This window comes from Arvicola amphibius, chromosome 6, assembly GCF_903992535.2.
Source record: "Arvicola amphibius chromosome 6, mArvAmp1.2, whole genome shotgun sequence".
Taxonomy (NCBI): Eukaryota; Metazoa; Chordata; class Mammalia; order Rodentia; family Cricetidae; genus Arvicola; species Arvicola amphibius.
Window position 1 is genome coordinate 149,410,774 of NC_052052.2, and position 20,338 is coordinate 149,431,111.

General features: G+C 50.1%; 1 protein-coding gene across 1 annotated transcript in view; it reads right to left on the reverse strand.

Moving 5' to 3' along the window:
• The window catches only part of Ror2 (receptor tyrosine kinase like orphan receptor 2), a 175,171-nt gene that overhangs the window by 5,971 nt on the left and 148,862 nt on the right, over positions 1-20,338 (reverse strand). The window contains exons 3-7 of the mRNA XM_038334963.1: positions 12,941-13,228; positions 12,059-12,089; positions 7,462-7,589; positions 2,563-2,877; positions 728-973 (exon numbers count right to left, since the gene is read on the reverse strand). Coding sequence (XP_038190891.1) covers positions 728-973; positions 2,563-2,877; positions 7,462-7,589; positions 12,059-12,089; positions 12,941-13,228 — 1,008 coding nt within the window. The remainder of the gene's footprint in view (positions 1-727; positions 974-2,562; positions 2,878-7,461; positions 7,590-12,058; positions 12,090-12,940; positions 13,229-20,338) is intronic.

Sequence of the window (20,338 nt, forward strand, 5' to 3'; positions counted from 1 at the left end):
GCTGATTATTGATTTTTTTAAATTTTTTTGATGGTTACTTTCAATTTTTTATGTGCATTGTTGTTTTGCCTGCATGTGTGTCTGTGTGAGGGTGTTGGCTCCCCTGGAACGAGAGTTACAGATGCTTGTGAGCTGCCATGTGGGTGCTGGGAACTGAACCAGGGTCCTCCGGAAGAGCAGCTAGTGATCTTAATCTCTGAGCCATTTTTCCAGCTCCAACAACCGATGTTTTAAACCAGGAATTGCACGTCCATGTCTTATTCATGGCATAACAGAGACAACTTGGGGGATGCTGAGACCTGAAATCTACTGTCTCCTTACTCTAGCATATGTATGGGAGCCAAGAAAATGGGACACGAGGTACAGATAATTACTTCTGCCAAGCTTAGAAAACCCCAGGCAGTCACGCTGAAGAGAGAACCTAGGTGTCAAATTGAATGTCCCAGGGCCACACACACAGGGATGGGAGGAAGGTTCTAGAATGCACACAGCAGTTACCACTGGATGGTGAGATTAGAGCTGCCCAGCAGTGTTCAGACTTTTCATATCCTAAAACATCCTATGATGGTCTGGTATTTCAATCTTCTTTAAAACAAATGATAGTGATGGTAAGAAGGGACAGGAGGGTCCCTGATGTCCCCTGGCAATAAATAACTCAAACTCTTATTACTGGCAAACTCAACAGTCAACATTTTTTCAAAAAAAATAAGAGAGAGAGAATACATACTACACGGGGGTACGGCACACAGTTCCATGCGTACGTTTTTATTCTGCGTAAAGCACCACGGGCCTTCCATCTGGCCCCCGGGGTTCCGGCAGTAGGCGTGGCCTCCTCCCAGCTCTGGGAATTCCGTGCTGGACAGGTGATGACTGTGAGGGTGCTGTAGAGCCCAAGGCTGACACTGGTGGCCTGACTTGGTGGTGCTGGCCATGCCCCTGTAATCAGCGCCGGAGCCGTTATAGCACTGGTGATCTGAGAGAAGCAGAGAGTTAGGGGCCTGAGCACCCAGGGACGCCGGCAATCCCGTATGCAGGGCAGCCTGCAGGCAGAGCCCTGCTGCCCGTGGTGGTGTGTTGGGGGGGGGGGGGGAGGGGTCCAGAAAGGAACGACAAAGCTACTCTGCCTCCTTGAAGGAAATCCAGGAGACTTGGGGTTTGACACATGACATGGAGAAGGACCACTAGAGGCAGTGAACCAAGTCCCATCAGTGACACAGAAGGTAACACAGGGACACATACAGGAAGGACACCTACTGCAGCTGCTCCAGCCCTGAGACCCACCAGGCCCCACACCCAGCTGCCCAGGGCAGAATGTTGATGCCAACAACAGCCCATGCTCACTTGTTCTAGAAGCAAAATGGACCCGTATAAACAACTGGGCCAAGTCCCAGGCCTGGTCCTGCACCCCCAGCGGCCACCTCTGCTGCCCGCTGAGAGTCTGGCTCAGCCACATGTGAGAACATGCTAGAACCCGGGATGTGCAAGTTAAGCTTCACAAGTATTTACTACAAATGCTCTCCTAAGACAAGTCTAATTCTTAACTCAGGCTCCATCCAACTTCGCGAGGCTAGTGACGTTATCACCATCATAGGAACAGAGTATGTGAGTTTCAGCCTCTTGCTTGGGTCACAGCGTAAACCCAATGTCAAGGTGTGGATGTATGCCATGCTGGGTCAAGAACCTGACTGCCCTGGTAAGGAGTTGCCACTTCTGTAACACCCACAAGAACTACAGATATTAAATATCCCTGGTGTCTACAGGAAAGGAAGTCTCGGGCCTGGGTCCCTCCCATCTGTTTTGGTAGCACTGCTGAAGTCTACAGTGCTATAAGGAAATGGCTTTCCTCACTGATGCTGGCAGAGCCATGTAAGACCTACACTGACTGGCCTCTGTCCCTCCTGCCAGGGCTTGTGGAGCTGACTAAACCTCCAGAACCCAGGAGTGGGGAAGATGAGGAAACATGGGGTATGCTGTCATGGAGGAGAGATGGGGAGCATGCCGCTGCTGGTGTGGGCCCAAAGAAAGGCCCCTACCAGGTCAGATTTCAGAAGAATGGGACAATCCCCTTCTTTGAGGTCAGACGGTCCAAGGACAAGCACCTAGAAAAGTTGGTCAGCCCCCATTCCCTTCTCTAGGGGTACATGGGCTTTCTGAGCTCTTAAAAGTTGTCTAATGCAAGAAATCCTTGGAGCTAAGGAGACTAGGGGGTGCAGGAACCTGGAGACGATTAAACAAGCTAGGAGGCTGGCCCTGCAACCCCAACGCTCTCAACATCGCTTGGAGTAGGACTCACACTCGCTTTGGAAATTCCAGGTTCAAGGAGAAGGACCCAGACAAGGGAAGGGTACAGCAGGAATGAGAGCCTGGGGCAGATTAATTCCGAATCACTAGTTCCCAACCACTAGAGGGTGGTCCTGGGACTGTCTGCACTGTGGGCTCTGGCTGTGGTCCCGGCTCTGCTTAGTAGGGCAAAGGGGCCTTGAGAAGCAGAGGTGGGTTTTGTTGTTGTTTTTGTTTTGTTTTTGTCCTGTACCCTCAGCCGCGCACCCCCAGGACACTCACAGCGACCCAGCCTCTCGGCAGGAATCCCGATGCGCATGCAGTTCGCAGCATCAGGGCTTTCGGGCATGGGCAGCGCCTCGCACTTGGGCAGCTGCAGCCGCATGAGGATGAGCGGGTTGGAGCGGGCGATGGTGTACTCCTGGCGGCACAGGTCGTTCTCCAGCACCTCGCACTCATCCCGGCACAGCTCCCGCGGCTTGGGCACCCGAGAGCGAGCGTCGCACAGAGGGAAGACGAAGTGGCAGAAAGACGGGATGGCGAACTGGGAGCACTGATCTGACAGGTGTGTGGAGGTGCCAATCATGGTAAAGGCAGCTGCGGGAAAAGAGACTCCTGTGAGCGGTAGCTCAGCCCCGCCCCTGCCCAAGGCCTTTGATCAGCCACGCCACCTGGTCTCTGATCTGTCCCACCCCCTGACACCAAACTCGCAAGCCTTTGTCCTTGGTTCTTGATCCTCTCCACCCTCTCAACCGCACCCCCTATCCAAGATAGCCCCCACTCAGTCCCCACCTCTGGGATCCCGGACACCTGCTTGACTTCTGCCTGGACTCCCGCAACCCATCATGGAGCCCCAACCCCTAACCTGGGTGCCCATCTTGAAACACTGCTCCGCACCCCCATTATCCTATTCCAGACACATACATCTTCTGACAAACTCTGATGTACACCTGGGCCCTAACAGAATCATCACTCCAAATCAACCAATAGCCTTTAAGATACCGGCCCACTTTGGGCGTGGTCTCTGGATTCCATCTCAGTTCCCAGGGCAAGCAGAGGACTGAGGACCGCTACTCTTTGAGTTTATCCCCAAATAAATAAACCTTTGTTATACTCTATTCCGGGCTATTGTAGGACTCTTTTGTATGCCAACACCTCTAAGCTTTGCCCAAACCACAACCTTAGTACCCTCAGTGATCTGCTCTTCAACCCTGAACCCCACCCCCACCTCTCACTTCTTTGGAGACTCTGAGCACTGGACACCATGACCTTCACCTAATACCAGCCCTGGAGCCTTGGCCTCACCCCAACTAACACCCAGCTCTAGGATTTATCTCCTGAGCACCTAGTATGGGCTACAGCACGGGCTACAAAGCCTAGAGCTGGAAGGTTCCAGAACACAGCACAGGAAGAGGCAGGGCTCTAAGCAAGACGTCTTCTGGGGTAAACCAAGCTCACCACAGAGGCCCAGGTAGAGAGCATCAGAGGTGGGGATTAGGTATGCAGAAGAAGTGGGGAACTGAAGCAGTAGGGTTCCTCCACTGGGGCGCTCACGCCTCTAGTCCACATTTGTGTGTACTATCAGATATGGCCAGTAGGTGGCGCTGCTGCCATTCCTTTATTCCCAGGATACAGGCCCAGGCCCCAGCTGCAGCTGGTGAGTCTGGTTCCAGCCCATTCTCATTTACTGTACGAAAGTGACAGTTGGTCCCTCCATCCTTTGTGGACCTGTTTCTTTATTTGTAAGGTGATTAGGTGAAACCACACACATTAAACAAACTTCGCACAGTACCTAAAAGACGGGTGGGATCCAGCTCTAGGCCCTCATCTTTGCCCAGTCTGAATGCCACCCATTGGCCTAGCTCCACACAGGATACGGCCATGCAAATGTGATTGGATAGTTGTACGTCAACTTGACACAGGCTAAAGCTATCTCAGAGGAGGGACCCTCAAGTAAGAAAACGCCTCCATGAGATCAGGCTGTAGGCAAGCTTGTAGGACATTCTTTAAATTAGTGATTGATGGGGAGGGGCCCAGCCCATTGTAGGTGGTGCCGTCCCAGGGCTGGTGACCTTGGTTCTATAAGAAAGCAAGCTGCACAGACCACGGGGAGCAAGAGAGTAAGCAGCTCCGTCCATGGTCTGTGCATCAGCTCCCGCCTCCAGGCTCCTGCCCTGTGCGAGTTCCCACCTCACAGCTTTGGATAATGAACGGTGGTGTGGAACCCTTTCCTCCACGAGTGGCTTTTGGAGTTTCATCACAGCAACAGTAACCATGACTAAGACATGTGGTCTACACAGTTGTGCCCTCGGAAGTCAGCCAGTCGAGAGTGACATCAGAGTTCTGTGTGTCAGGCTGGGGGTAGAGCCGGCGTTAGTTAAAGAGCTTGCTCAGCAGAAGCCAGGCCCTTCGGATCATCAGAACGGCCGATAAAAAGCCACACATTTAGAAACTCCTTATTCTACGTCACCCTCCTCTGCCATCCAGAAAGGCTCCACAGTTCGGCCTCGCCTCAATCTTTTGATCTTCCTGCCTCAGCCTCCCAAGTGTTGAAAGCGCCGGCCTCCACCTCCATTGGCTTATTTGACCCCTTTTCAGAGCAGCTGTGAAGCCAGGCTGCGTGGCTATCCCAGTTTTCTGGTCCCCTCTCTGATCTTGTAAGCAAAGAGGAAGCGATAACGGCATGCAGGTCAGTCCTATGTCTAGGCTTAGTGTTCGCCAATTAGGAGAATGTCAAATTCATCAGGAGTCTATGGGTATCGTTTTGAAAACTAACTTGAGGATGTCAGGGCACGTGGCCTGTCCCACAGGTCATTACTATAACCTGGTCTTTAATAAAGCGGACCTGAGGAGGCAAATTCAAGTGTGCTGATCTATAAAGGCGAATGCTGCACCCCCAAACCCACCAGCTCTGTGAAAGAGACTGGGAGGATTTTAGGCTTGGGGACACACCCAGATTCTAAAACATGAGCATATGCTTAGTGAGCTCTCCGGTGAGGAAACCAGACTCAACACGAAATTTACTTGTTTCACATCGGCCTCTTACGCACCGTCTGAGGTGATTTTATATCACATTTTTAATAGATTTCTGCCTGAAAGAGCCCGTGCCTGCTGAACCAGCAAAGCCAGCGGGCAACAAGCTCGGCGGCGTCATGCTGGTTCTGGAGCTAATGATTCAAAGCCCACTGGAGTCTGCGTCTGCAGAGCAGATGGGCCCTGCCTATGCGGAGTCATAGCATGAAGCAATCTGTCACCGAACCCCAAGGCTTCACTGTTCTTGAGATGACATTCGAACACGTTTCCGGCAAGAGCACCACAGTTCCTTCACAGAGCTTTCTCACCTGCATAGCTTACACAGGTCAGGCAGGCTCTGCAGGGACCATGGACTCAGCCTCTGTCTGAGGAAGAGCTAAACTTATGAGGTCATGTCAACAATGGCGTATTTCCACCTTAAGCTTCATGCCACCCCGTGCTATTGCTCTGGCGCCCTCTCTCCAAGCAACGTTGCTTGGCACCAGACCTCATCCCTGGTTCTAACATGAAACCTGGTCAATAACTGCACAGAAAGCATCCAGCTAAAGAGAGGAGCTGGGTACCTGTGCCCCTCCCCCACAGCTTTGCTCCCTCAGAGTCTGGGGAGGAAGAAGGCATCCCGCTTGGAGCATGGTGAAGAAAAGGGAGCGAGGGCTGCAGGATTCCATCTGACTCATGTTCTTTCTAGAGCTTCTTCTGACCAAGGGATCCAAGGGGGATGCAGAGATCATACAGCCAGTCAGTCAGCAAGGCCCTCAAGACACTGAGAAGCACAGCCTCGCTTCCTGTCTGACCTATTCCACCACACAGGCCCAGAACCAGGTCTCCGGAATCCTGGCTTTGTTCTCTGGAGCTAAGGCCTGCGGCTTCGCTCACTGCCTCCTCTCCTCTGCCCATCACTGTCTCCTTTCCCAAGAAGCTGGTACCAGACTGCGAACCTGTGGACCAGGCATGGCACAGCTGATGATGAAGGAATCCAGGAAAATACAGAGCGACACTCGAGCAGATTGAAAGTGACCATGAGGTCAGTGCCCCTGACACCCCTGGCCCGGTCGGGTTGTGAATGTGTGTGCATTCCAAACAATCTGTATTTGTTTACTGCAGCTTATGTTGTAATCTGCTGGCCTGGTCTGTCACCTGGGTACCCTGTTCCTTTAAGAGACAAGCTCCGCCTACTCCCAGCCCCTCCCTTCAGCCAAGGCAAGAAGATCTCCAACTTCAATACCCCAGCTCTTTCTGCATGGCACATCTATCTGTCTCTCTCCCCTGTAGGCCTCAGCCTCGGCTCCCACCACGATGGCTTCCACTGTGATGTGGAGAAGCCAGGGAGGCCTCAACAGGCTGGTGCCATGTAGCTTGGGATCTCAGTCTTGAAGCAGTGAGCCAAAGAAGTGGCACAAATAAATGCTGGCTTGGCACCAGAGGATTAGCAAGTCACCCTTGCTAGCCATGAACTCCCGCTGGGCTATTCCTGCCCGGACTCTGGAGTTTTCACCCAGCCCCTAGGCCTGCCTTTGTGTTACAAATACCTTTTGTTGCCCAATGTGAATCTTGACTGAGAGTTTCCCATGGATACAAAGTCTATGCTAAACTTGGTTTAGAGGAAACCCAGAAAACCTAGTACCTCATGAATCAGGAGTTTGCACCTGGCATCGTATCTTTGGAAACTTCAGACAGTTTTGAGATATGAAGATCTACCAGCTAAAGTGTAAATACAGGAAAAAATAAAGATGCCAAGAGCAGGGAAGGAAAGGCACTGAGCCCCCCGCAGAGGCAGAGGGGTTCATTCCCAATGTGTCTGCAGAGTCTTCACGTCACCAACCCCTGTGAACCCACACACCAGTGACGGGTTACACGTGACAAAAAGAAACATTCCTTTATGAAGTGTTTAGTTCTGAGGGAAAAGAGACTAACATGCTCTTAACATAAACACATGAGCTGGGGATATTTTAGGGCAAAACACGTTAGCAAGTGCAACCGTTTCTACGAAAGACCTTATATTTCCTACTGCAAAAGACGTCATAAAACCTTATATTTCCTACTGCAAAAGACGACGTCATAAAACACTAGAGTGGCGACCAACTGCGCACACGCATGGGCGCCCACATAGGTGTTGGCCGTGTCCTGAGGGAACTGTGTGCTCCGTACCTGTGATTCGGTTTTCAATCTCCCCCTGCATCTGGAGAGAGTCCACGTAAATAGTCCGGTTCCCGATGAAACGTGCACAGGCGATCCCCCGGTAGGGTTGGCAGAAGCCTTCTTCCTGATAGTCATCCCTGGAAAGACAAGCACACCTCTCTAAGGGACTGCAGAGGATAAATAGTCCCACAAAGCGTTTTTAACTCAGAACTTTACAAGCCATTAATTTTCTGCTTTATTTTGGTTTATTTGTCTGCTTCTTTCTATGACAGGGCCTTTCTGTTTAGTCCAGGCTAATTCTGAATTCACTCTGTGGTCCAGGCTGGCTGTGAACGCTCAGGGACTGTCCTGCCTCAGCATCCCAAGGGCTGGGATTACAAAGTAGGCCTGCAATTTTTTTTACTTGGTCCAAATATTCCATCAGCATGAAAGGCCTGGTGCCCACTGCGTGGCTAACACAAATGATGCTGACGCACACGAGGGGCTGAGGAGGGCAAATCTTTGCCCACCACCTTTTTCAGAACTGGGTGTCTGCTGCTCACTATTGTATACTCTAGGCTAGCTGACCTATTGGCTTCAGAGAGTCTCCTAGCCCCTCCTTCCATCTCATAAGAGCAATGGATTGCAAATACACACACTACCACGTCCAGGTTTTGCATGGGCTCTGGGGATTTGAACTCAGGCTCTCGTGGTTGCATGGCTAGCATTTTTATCCATAGAGCCATCTCCCTAGCCCATGAGTTACGCTTCCTATAATAACAAGGCACTGTGTGTTAAAAATTGAGACCACTGTCCTTCCTCCACGCTCCACTTGAAGCTGAGTTGAGCTTCTGAGGACTGCTGGTCTAGGATCTTTGGCTGAGAATGCCCCTTACAATAAATCAGCCTGACATCTGAAGTCATCTGTAGCCACCGGCTTGTCAGTGGCAATTTAAATTGTTTTTAAGCGTGCTATTTTTTTCCTGTAATTAGGATAAAGTCTGAACTAGACTTAAGAACAGTCTCCTGAAAAAGCAGCGGGAGAACTGGGGTACAAGTCAATGGCTAGACACACTGGTGCACCTGCCTGTGAGCCAGGCACAGGGAGACGGACACTCATTATTCGACTGAGGTTCCAGGTCTGCAGACCACCAGGTAAGTTGGACTTGGGAATAGGGATTCTGGGGCCACACGCATGCAGCTAGCTAAGAGAAGAGGGGGAAAGTCTTGGATATGCTAGTATCCAAATAAGTCAGGAAATACTAAGGATTAGGACATGGCTCTGAAGGTGACTTTCAAAGTACTGAGAACAAGCTTACTTTTGAATCAGTCAAAAGCATAAGACACTTTCTCGAAGCAGTGTGACTCACACACCCATGCCCCTCAAGGTTGGCCGAGGACAACAGAAAGGATGAGGATGAGGATGAGGCTCTAATGCTGAGGCTCCAGGGAGCCTCACTGCTGCCCACTCCTAAGTGTTTGTGGTATGGGGTATATGGGCTGATTATAATGAACATGAGCCACCGCTAAGTTAACACAGCGGAAACAAAACCAAGCCCACGTATGAAATGTCAGGCATGCATGATCCCCTGGCCACCGTCCCAACTGTACCTGCGTGAGCCCACAGGAAAGGGAGGCGCCACCCTTTCTTAAGCTTTTGTTCCTGACACACACCTTCCTCACCGCCAACTAAGGCACACAGAAGGGTGGCAAATCCCTTAACCACCCAGGACACCCACCTGTCTTGCACTGCACAGCCGCAGAAGCCGCAGGCTGCCAGCACCGACATGTGCTCTGAGGACAGAAGGCACGAAGGGAGCATGGGACAACCAGTCACCTTCCTGTGTAAGGACCAACAACAGATCCTCCTGATATCACACTCTAGCAAGATGAGCTCAGCCTCCCTTGTCAGTCACTGTCCTGCCTTCCATACCTACAGGACAGACCAACTGACCTGAGGGCAGCCAGGAAGGCTAGGACTCTGCCAAGGAAACACCCACAAAGGAGCCACTTAACAGACAGACTGGTCACTCCTAGAACACGCAGAGAACCAAGGGATTATTTACTGTAGTAAGTTCACCATTTTGCTTTTCATTTTGCTGAACTTCCAGAGAATGATTACAAAGGTCAGTAAGAGACTGTCAAATTAATAGGAAGAAGGAAGTCATGGCCACAGAAAGGGCCACCACCTCAGTGACAGGGATACGATCAAAGACAGCTCTCTGTCCACCTATGGCAGCCACCAGAGACTGGAGTTGGCAACTTGAGGGAATGCTGATCATAGCATGAAAGATTTCAATCAGGCATGACAATAACCTAAACCAAGCGACCTATTTATAATATGGTGAGTATAGTTAAGAACAATGTATAATTAATAATTGCTAACGAACAGATTTTACCTGTTCACATCACACACAGAAATACACACACACACATACACACGATAATTATGTGAGATAATGCATATACTAATTGGCCCAATTAGGTCATTCTACAACATGTAAATATATCCAGACATCATGCTGTAGGCTGTAAATATATGTATGGTTTTGGTGCTGGGGTCTGACCCCAGTGTGTTTTGTATGCTAACACGTCTACTGTCGAGCTACACTCTTAGACAATACACACAAATTTTAGTGTTTATTCTATTTATTCATTATTTTGTGTGGTGTATCTGGAATCGAACCTAAGGCCTGAGAATGCTAGGCAAGGGCTCTGGTTGGTTTTTTTGTTAAAGTACAAAGTCTTACAAAGTTGCCCATGCTAGCCCTAAACTCCTTCTGAAACCCAGGCTAGCCTTGAACTCTCCTCCTGCTTCATCTTCCCACGTAGCAGGTATTACAAACCTGTACCAAGAGGCCTGGCTGTACAAGTTTTTATTTGGCAATTTAAGAATGAAGTAATTACATTCAAGGTCAGATTGACCCAGCACTAAGTTAAGAGAATAACTAGCTCACCCTACTATTCTAAATCTGTGACGTCATCCCACAACAGAAAATCTGTTCTGGAGCAGTGTTACCATTGTGAAAGCTACAGTCACCTTTGTATCTGAAACTGTGACTATAGAGACACAGGCCTCTATTGCTAGCTGTAAGCACTACACACGGTAACACTGTAGGTATCCACACCAAAGTGTTTCGGGACAGGTGTGAGGCTGTCTGCAATACACTGTGAAGTAAAGAAGAAGTCGGATGGATGGATGGATGGACGGATGGTTGGATGGATGGATGGATGGTGGTAGAAAGATACAATAAAGCCAGCAGATTTGTGAGGATTTGGTTATGGCTGGTAGTGCCTGGATGCTTGCTCTAAAACTCCCCCCAACATTTCATGTTTGAAATATTTCATCATAAAACATTGGGGATACTTTAGAGCATGGCAGGAGTGGTTCTGAGAGGAAAACTCACTCCTCACCCATTTCTCTGTGAATTCACTATTTGTGCAATCTAAAAAGAGATTAATCAGAAGGAAACTGGGATATTCCGTAAATACACACAACACGAAAAGCCCCGGAGTTCTTCATAAATGAGGAAAATATTTATTGCCACCTAGGGGTTGGTTAAATGGCTCAGTGAGTAGAGAGACCTGCCCAAGTCTGACTGACTTCTAATCCCTAGGACCCCTATGATGGAAAAAGGGAACTAACTCCTCCAAGCCACACTGTGACCTCAACATGTTCATCACCTGGTGGGTCCCAAGACCATGTGGAAATGGGAACCAGTGAACAAGTTCTACTCAGAGATCTGAAGGGCCTTATTGGAAAGGATGATCGCCACTCAGGCAATGGAAGGAATAACTCTCCAGGCAGAGAAAAACCTAGAGAGCCAAGTGGCTGGGCTGCGGAGGAGTGGTGTTTTACAGGGAAACGAAAGGCCAGAATCCATCAAGAGCTCCCTAAAGACCCATGAGCCTCAGGCTCCTCCTTAAGGTGGATGTGAGAACCTGCTGCAGAGGGGTCCTAAGGCTCATGGCACACCTATAAACTTCAGGCGGCGGAGGCGGGACCGGGGGGGGGGGGGGGGGGGGGGGATACAGTCCAGGGACACAGATCAGCAGCAGAGCTTGTGCAAGACCCTGGGTTCACTCTTTAACCCCAGAAAAAAAAAATACAGGAACTGCAGATTGTGGTGCTGGACTACAAAATGAGAATGATTTCCACGTCCACAAACACCCCTGTGAGAATCTGGTGAGCAGGTTTAGATATCCCATTCCGTTGCCCTGTGTAATTACGGTAGCTGAAAGCAATTCACATCTGTTGTTGTGTTTTTTTTGTTGTTGTTGTTTTTGTTTTTTTGGTTTTTCGAGACAGGGTTTCTCTGCAGCTTTTTTAGAGCCTGTCCTGGAACTAGCTCTTGTAGACCAGGCTGTCAAACTCACAGAGATCCGCCTGCCTCTGCCTCCCGAGTGCTGGGATTAAAGGCGTGCGCCACCACCGCCTGCTTCACATCTGTTTTTACGATACTGTAAGTTTCCCAACGCCAATTAAGTGCCTGTTTATCTGAGTTCCGAGCCAGCTTCCAGCAAACGCAGGAGTATAGGCACTGCCATTGTAGGGTTCCCACCCTGGATTCTCACGTTAAGAGAAACGCTCAGGATGTCAGTCAAGTGCCTGGAGATTGATACTTACTGGAAATTGTGGTTTGGGCTGTGTGTCGGACCTAAAACGTCAAAAAAAAGGACAAGTTACTCACGTGGCCAGTGATAAACACGGGCAACCCAGCAGCTCCTCTGTGGCCAGCTGTTCTCAGGCTTCGGACTCTCCTCCCACTCATGAGAACATGCCAGTGACATCAGACACCCCGGGAACAGAACTGCCAGTGACATCAGACACCCCGGGAACAGAACTGCCAGTGACATTAGACACCCCAGAAACAGAACTTTCTGTATATGAGCACACATGGGCAGTTTTCCTGTCCCTGCTCGTTCCTCATCTATTTTTTAGCCACAAAATCTGTTCTACTCCTTAGAGCTGGCTCCAATGTGAGCCCAGATGACAGGCCCAAGGCATTCATTGCCGGATCAAAGAGGGATCATTTACTGCTGCCATTTTATCCCATGTGTATATGTGTATATGTGCCCTATATTCCTGCCCAGGGGAGCCAGCTTTGTCCATGAAGGATGGGTGTGCACTTGGGAAAGAACCATAGAAAAAGCAGCAGGTGAGCCCTGGCCGGTGCAGTGGAGCCATTGCGGTCTTAGGCTCTGGCCTATGCAGTCTGTGGCATCACCATCAAAATCCTGTGATCTGGCGTCCTGCTGCGTGGCCTTGCTAAACTCATCCCTGCTCACCTTGTGTGTCTGGGGTGATTTCCTGTGGCCTGCGTTTACAGACGGCTCCATTTGTGATTATTCTCCTTACCGACTGTAGACAGGCTCAGGAGTTCTTGAGCTGCACAGGGGAGCCCCTGGGGTGGTTTTCTGGATTACTGCAGACCTGTGCATGCTCAGCTACCAAAGCCAAACACATCCCCTGCTCTGCACTGATCACGCCTCTGCTGTCCCCACTCACCGAGCCGCACATACAGAACTCCGGTGGCAGTGATGGTCTTCAGCCCGTTGGTAGCCACACACTGGTAGTAGCCCGTGTCTGTGGTGTCCAGGTCTTGGATCCGCAGCCTCGAGCCATATTCTGTCTTCCGGATGATGACTCTCCGAGGCTCTTGCACAACCGGGGCATCGTTCTTCAGCCACCGCACGTTGGGGGGTGGGTTTCCCGCCACCTTGCAGTGCAAGATGGCCGTCTGGCCCTGGACAATGGTGATATTGTTGACTGGCTCCAGAAAATTCAGAAAGTAACCTGCAGGGGATGGGGTCACAGAGTGCAAACACAGTAAGGTCAGGAGGAAGGGCCTGGGCTCCTGCAAAAGATCACCGAGGGGGACAGCATCCGTTTTCCTTTGCATACGGCACTTCCTAAAACACTGCTGGGAACGCTGAGTCAGTGAACACAAGTGATGGCTTCTGGGGACACATGGTCTGGTTTGAGGGCCACTGGTCACACTTTGCCATCCTATTAATGCATGGCAGTCTTAGACATGGTCTGGCCTTCTGTTTTTTTGCTTACAACTGTTTTTCTGACAGGTCGGTCTCACTCTATAGCCCAAGCTGGCCTGGAACTCATTATGTAGCTCAGGCTGGCCTCTAACTCACAGCAATCCTCCTGCCTCGGCCTCCCAGGTGCTGGCTGAAATACAGGTTTGGAATGTATGGCAAGTGGTTGTTTTAGAAGACTTGATTGAATGTATATAGCTGAGCCATTTATGTTCATGTCCTGGCCACAGCCCTAGTACGCATGCCTGGACAAAGCCTCTCTAATACACACCTTCGCTCCGGAGGGCACACTGTAGTCCTTCCATGCTGTCTAAGGTCTTTTGGGTTTTATTTTATTATCATTATTATTTTTTTTTTTTGAAACAGGGTCTCATGTGGCCCAGGCTGGGCATGAACCTTCTGTCTCAAACTCCAAAGCACTGGGATTACAGCCGTATGCTGCCATACCTGGCTAGGGACCCTTTTAAGTGTGAAAATCACTGACAAAACCCACAGCACTAACTAGGCCCATGGTGTGGCTCCTCAGAAGGTGTTCCCTGACTGCTGTCTCTCTGTAAAAGATGCCCTCCACCTTCCTAGTGCCCATTGCTACAAAGAGCACATCACAGCACATCTGTTAAGTCACGATGAGGCACACACATCGTCACCTCAAGAGTGACAGCTGCTACTTTGGTGGCATTTTCTCTTAGATTAAATCCTGAACCACCTTATTATGTTCCTTGCAGACATCAGATCTCTGATGGAGAAAGGCCTGCGGTGTGGGTGCCGGTCGGGCTAAGTTCTGGAAGGCACTGAAGCAGTGCAGTCCCAGTTCCTACTTTGGACCTCATCCGCAGAAGGGAGCTCTAACTTTCTTCACACAGACCCCCTGTTTTACTTTTCAGGTCGATCACTAGCCACTCTGTAATTTTCCTTAGCGATGTGTGTCATTTTTTATTCTGATCGTGTTTTGGCCATGTGGTGAAAGGTCTGTAAGAAAACAGCGATCTTCTTCGACACACACTGATTTCCTAGAACCACTCTTAAAAGACGTCTAAAACATCACGGTATCAAACAGCACACGTTTGTTACTGCACACGCAGGAGGGGCACAAAGGCAGAACGCAGGACCTTGGCGGGGCTGCTTCTGTCCCGAGGGTTTGAGTGTGAATCTGTTTGTGTTTGCTCCTCTCCGGGGACCACCCTTACTCCTTGGCTCAAGACTCCTTCTTTAACGTTGTCGTCATTGCACGCCTACTGTGGTCTCTCGTCATTCTGCCTCCCTTTTGTAAGGGCTCTGAGTCACCCCGGGGTCACCTGTAAACCCAGGGTGATCTTCCCATCTACAAACCATGCCTACGAAGGCCTTTGCTGTGCAAGCAGACACAGTGGCAGGATACAAACATTAGGGCAACGTGAACTCCGAGGGTGCCATTACTGTCCACGGAATTCACTTTTCCCTTGAGACTTTACTGTGCTGTCCTGCTGGTCACAAGAGCTTCGGAGCTGTTGTCTTGGATTTTTACACAGCTTCACCAACAATACAGCCTTTTGTTGTGAATTCCCACCCCTCTCCTGCCTTTTCGTCACTTGCTTGGTCCATTATTTGGGTAGATTAAAAGCCAATAAAAGTTGAAATACTACAGCACACAGAAATCAAGGCTTAGACATATCTCCACAAACAACATAAAAAACTGACAGCTACCTTTTGCCATACTTGACCTAGAACGTTTAAGGTTTCTGGGATACAATGGAAAGTCTCTGGACCCTTACGTTTCCCTCCAGGGAATGACCATCCATCATTCCCGTTTGTATTATTTTATAGATTCAGGAACTTTCTCTCGACAGGCCACCTCCTCCAGTTGCCTGCTTTCACTCAAACTGGTTTATGTTGGTACCGTTCCTTAATTACTGTGTAATAGTCCACTATATAAACAAATCGCAGCTTTGTTACTCATTTCCCCGCGGAGGGGCAGCGAGCCGTTTCCACATTTGGGTTTCGAAGGGTCTACTGACCATCTGCGCACACAGCTGGTCCTGTGTGTGTTCAAAAGTCCCTCAAAGGTACCTGCAGGAGGTGGAGGTCCAAGTCCTGGGAGCTATCGCATCTCCAAGTCTCTGCAGACGGGTACCCTATGCACACCCGAGTTAAGGTGCCCCCCACCACCACAACTTTGACAGCACTGGTCTTGGGAGACTTTGCAGTGCTTGTCATTCTGCTGCACGTGATAAAACGCCACACTGCTGTGTGCAGGAAGCGGTTTTAGAAGTCCTCGCAAGCACCAGGTCTTCCGGAATGTTTCTTGGACACTGAGTGTCTTTTGGGGAATGGTCTATTCATCGTCTTCTGTTTTTGTTTCCCGTTTTCTACAGTTAATTCCTTCCCTATTAACAACAAGGTGTCAAAGCTGAAATCACCCTTCAAGTCTCTCGCTAGCCCCACAGCAAATCACTTTAACCTTCCTATATTTGTTCAGACTCACGTGGCTTGTAATTCACTTTAAGGTGTGCCTTTTCACATCTGCTAATTTATTTGCATGCGTGTGCGCATGTGAACACCGGCCACCACATGCATGTGGATGTCAGAGGAAGCAGAGTCAGTTCTTTCCTCTTCCTCCATGTGGGTTCCAGGGACCAAATTAATAACTTCCGACTAGGCCATTTCACCAGCTCTAAAGGTTTTGTGGGGTTGTTGTTGTTGTTGTTGTTTTGTTTGTTTTTAAGAAAAACAAATTTTAGGGGCCAGCAAGATGGTTCAGGGGATAAAGGTGCTTGCCACCAATCCCGTGGGTTGGTTCATCTTCTGGCTTGAGAGTAAGACTCAAAACTCTTGACAAAACCAGAGCAGTGTGACTGTCTTCATAGTTGGAAAAAGACTTCTCAGGCCTGACGTGGAAATTCCTTTATTTCATTAAAAGCTCACTTGATTTTTAGCCTGACCCATCACGTCTCCTTGAAAGTAAACTTAGGAGGTCCAGATCCAAATGCATCAGAAACATCACTGCACTTGCCCGCATCAGGACCTTCCACTCCTGTGTGCTCTTCCCCATCTCGACACATCTACCTTCTGGTAGATTCCACCCCACAGCTCTGGCTCTGACACACATAGCTGCTCTTTGGCCAGGGCACCTCTGTCTTATTAGCATCTATTTTCTGAAGTCCATAGACAGGTCAAGTCTGCGGCACGGCCACAGGCTGCCCCATTCTTCACCATGTGCCCAACCGTGTGCCAGCATTAGAATCTAATTTCCTGTCACAGGTCACTTACACTAGCGGGCCCAGGAAAATCAGGTTGTTCCCCAAGGCTGCAAATGCAGAGAGCTGCTTAGAGCTGGCAGACCTGGGCTCTTGCTTTTAATCCTCTCTCTTTCTGGCGCCTGGGCACAGCTCCATCTTGCTTGTACATTTGCCAAAGCATTTACACCGTTTCCTAATATTTTACCAAGCACGTGTGTCGCTGACCTGAGAGCGCTGCCAAGTTAGCTGGGCCCACCACTCCCCCTCATCATCAATTCTCCTGAGGCCAGAAGTGAAAGCGGGAGAGCAGGCTCCCTGCAGACTGAGCACAATATCCCTTCCCCTAGGGCTTGAATTGGCAGCCGGCTAGCTAACCTCTCAGCTTCATTTCTCTGACAGCTAAGTTTCGAGGCCTGCACTAATCGTTTTTCTAAGCCCCCCATCAGCTCGCAGAAGTTCCTGTGAGCATCTAGAGGACTGATCAGGCTATAAGGAGCCAGGCAGCACTGACGGAGAATTTCCCTGACATGGACCCGTCTAGCATAGTGCACCATTAGGAATAGAACCCGCACCCCACCCCTCTTCCATTCATGCAGAAGAGTTTCCGTTCTGTGCAGAGGCAGCCTTAACTGCTAATGCAAAGGGCCTCCTCTCTGCAGTGGCCTGGCCAGCCCTGTGCAGGGACTGAGACCAAGCATTAAAAGACCCCAGAGGCTAAAGGAGAATTCCATCACTAGGCAGCCGCTCCCTTCTGCCCAATCGCACACAGATCAATGATTAATGGTTTTTATAGCCCAACCAACTGCCCAGATAGTCACCAATGTTGTCAGATGACTTAGGAGCCCGGGGATTGGCTTCCTGACCAGGACAATATGGTGTAGGAAGGAAATAAAGAAAGCCCCCTGTGCCTGGGGTCACAAGGTCACGGGGCTTCGATTGGTGGCAAACAAAACAGACAATTTCCTGGAGGGGCAAGTGAAAAGGAGACCCAGAAGGTCACAGGAGGGATGGAAAGCTGCCAACCCTGGAGGAAAATATTTACAGGTCAATAAACCAGCCAGAGGCCAGAGCAGGGGCCTGGGTTCAGGCTTCTCTGATTGAGTCATCCAGCCCAGACCCACTAATGGGGGAAACAGGAGGGAAGCAGAGGCACTGGGGAAAGCAAGTAAACAAAGGGGGGGGGGGGGGGGGGGGCTTGAGAGAGCTCAGCCGGGGAAGTGCTGGAGGAAAGTGTGAGGCAAACCCCAAACCCCAAAATACCAGCTGTGGTGACATGTGCTTGTGACCCCAGCACTGGGGAGGTGGAAGCTGGGTGATTCCTGGGGCTCGCTGCCCAGCCAGCCAGCCAACCCAGTGAGATCCAGGAGAAAGTGAGAGACTGTCCAAAAACAAGGTAAACAAATGGAGTCCAGGAACGAACACTGGGGTTTTCCTCTGGACTCTACATGTGCACACATACATGTGAACGTATAACCTCCTGGGCTTTGCACGCACATGGCATACATGGGCATACATAACCTCCCACAAGTGCACCTACACACAAATGTGAAAACTCAAACACACACGGAACACATGTGGGGAGGGGGAACCTCCTGAGAGATAAAAACAAATAATCATACAGTTTGAACTCTAAGGAGTGATTGATGTCCCTTAACGGTGTTTTGCTGTTGTTATTTATACATTCATTTACTGTGGGGGGATGTTGTTATTTATACATTCATTTACTGTGGGGGGAGGGGGGGGCTAGGGGATGAGTCTCTATCAGGCTGATGGTGAATCATTTATGTAGCTAAAAATGACCTTGAGTTTCTGCTCCTCTTGCTTCTTCCTTCCAAGTGCTGGGATTACAGGCATGGGCCTCGCTGTCCAATCTATGCAATTCTGGAGGTCAAACTCAGGACTCAGTGCATGCTGGGAACCACCCTTCATCTGAGCCCACTCCCCAAATCTTATGTTAAGCTCTGACCCCAGGTAATGCGGTCGTATCTAGTTTGGAGTCACTGGGGATGCCCTCAATTTAAGACGAGCAGACCGGGGTCCTGCTAAGTCATGGTGGAGCTGCACACAAACACAGAGCAAAGGAGTCAGAAACTGGAACACTGCTTCCCCAAGAGGAGAAGTGCCAAGGGATGCTGAAGGTCGCCTGCAACTCTGAAAGCTCAGAGAGACAAGGAACAGAGAGACGAGGCCCCCTGAGCCTCAGAAGTGACCACTCCTGCTGACATCTGGGAGCCACCAGAACTGTGAGAGAATGCAGCTGTGCTGTGATGGGCTGTGTTCCAATGTGTGGAGCACGGTTACTGTGCAGTTGGTTACTGTGGAGCACGGTTACTGTGGGGCACGGTTACTGTGGGGCACGGTTACTGTGGAGCGTGGTTACTGTGCAGTTGGTTACTGTGGAGCGTGGTTACATGACTCTGATCTTTGTTTGGCTTTCCTCATCTTCAATCCCTCAGGGTAGGGCCTGAAGATTTGGAGATGAGAAAGAAGGAATGTGGAGGGAAGACGGACCTACAAACACAGTTGACACCCACCTCCTCACAACACAGAGACAGACAGACATGAACGGTCTATCACAGCATGGTGTGAACCCCAATGGAGGGATGAGGAAGCACCATAGTCTGTGTCTCCTGAGGTAACATCGGGAAAGCCAGGGGCTGTGGTGACTCCACCCAACTGAAGTTCCATTACTCTGGGGACAGTTCTGTCTACCGGGCAGGAACTTTCCTCAATGTTTCTCAGTAAGAGTCGCCTGCTGGTGGTCAGTGTGACTGCCCAAGACACACTCAAAGAGGTGGACAGACACCTCTTAACCATTGGCCTGGCCTTCTGGGGAGTGTCAGAAACTAACAATTAGGGTGCAAATTCTGTAGCGTAAACTGGATCTTGGTACTCGGGAGATGCTCGGTTGGAAAGTACCTGCTGGAAAAGCACAAGTACCCGAGTCCTATCCCCCAGCACCCACATACAAAGTCAGACACAGCAGCACACAGCTGTAACCCCCCAGCACCCACATACAAAGTCAGACACAGCAGCACACAGCTGTAATCCCCCAGCACCCACATACAAAGACAGACACAGCAGCACACAGCTGTAACCTCCACTCTGGAGAAGTGACAAAAGTCAACCTCTGGGGCTATCTGGCCAGCCAGCCTAGCCACATTGGCTGCCTCCAGGATCTGAGGGACACCGCTTCTCAAACACCAAAGTGGAAGCCACGGAGGAGCAGAGGCGGACCGCCAGCCTCTATGAACAACTGCACACACAAGTTTGCACACACAGGTGGACATCATATACGGCACACTCACACACAGAAAGAACCTGGGGCCTGGACAGTCTCAGCAACCACTCGGGTAGTTCTGTAGGTGCAGTTCCCACGCCCTATCATAGAGCTGAATGTGGAGTCTGTGTTCTCAGTGGTCACACACAGGCTGAACGTGGAGTCTGTGTTCTCGGTGGCCACACACAGGCTGCCTCTGGTTGTAGTCAAAATCCCATTTTCTTTGTCACCTGATTAGAATTGGGAACCTAGGCTTCATGCAAAAAAATCTAACAATAATATACACGGACCTGCACAAATCCCACAAGGCCCAGAAGCAATCAGAAACAGACTCAATACATTTGCACATGGATCCACACAA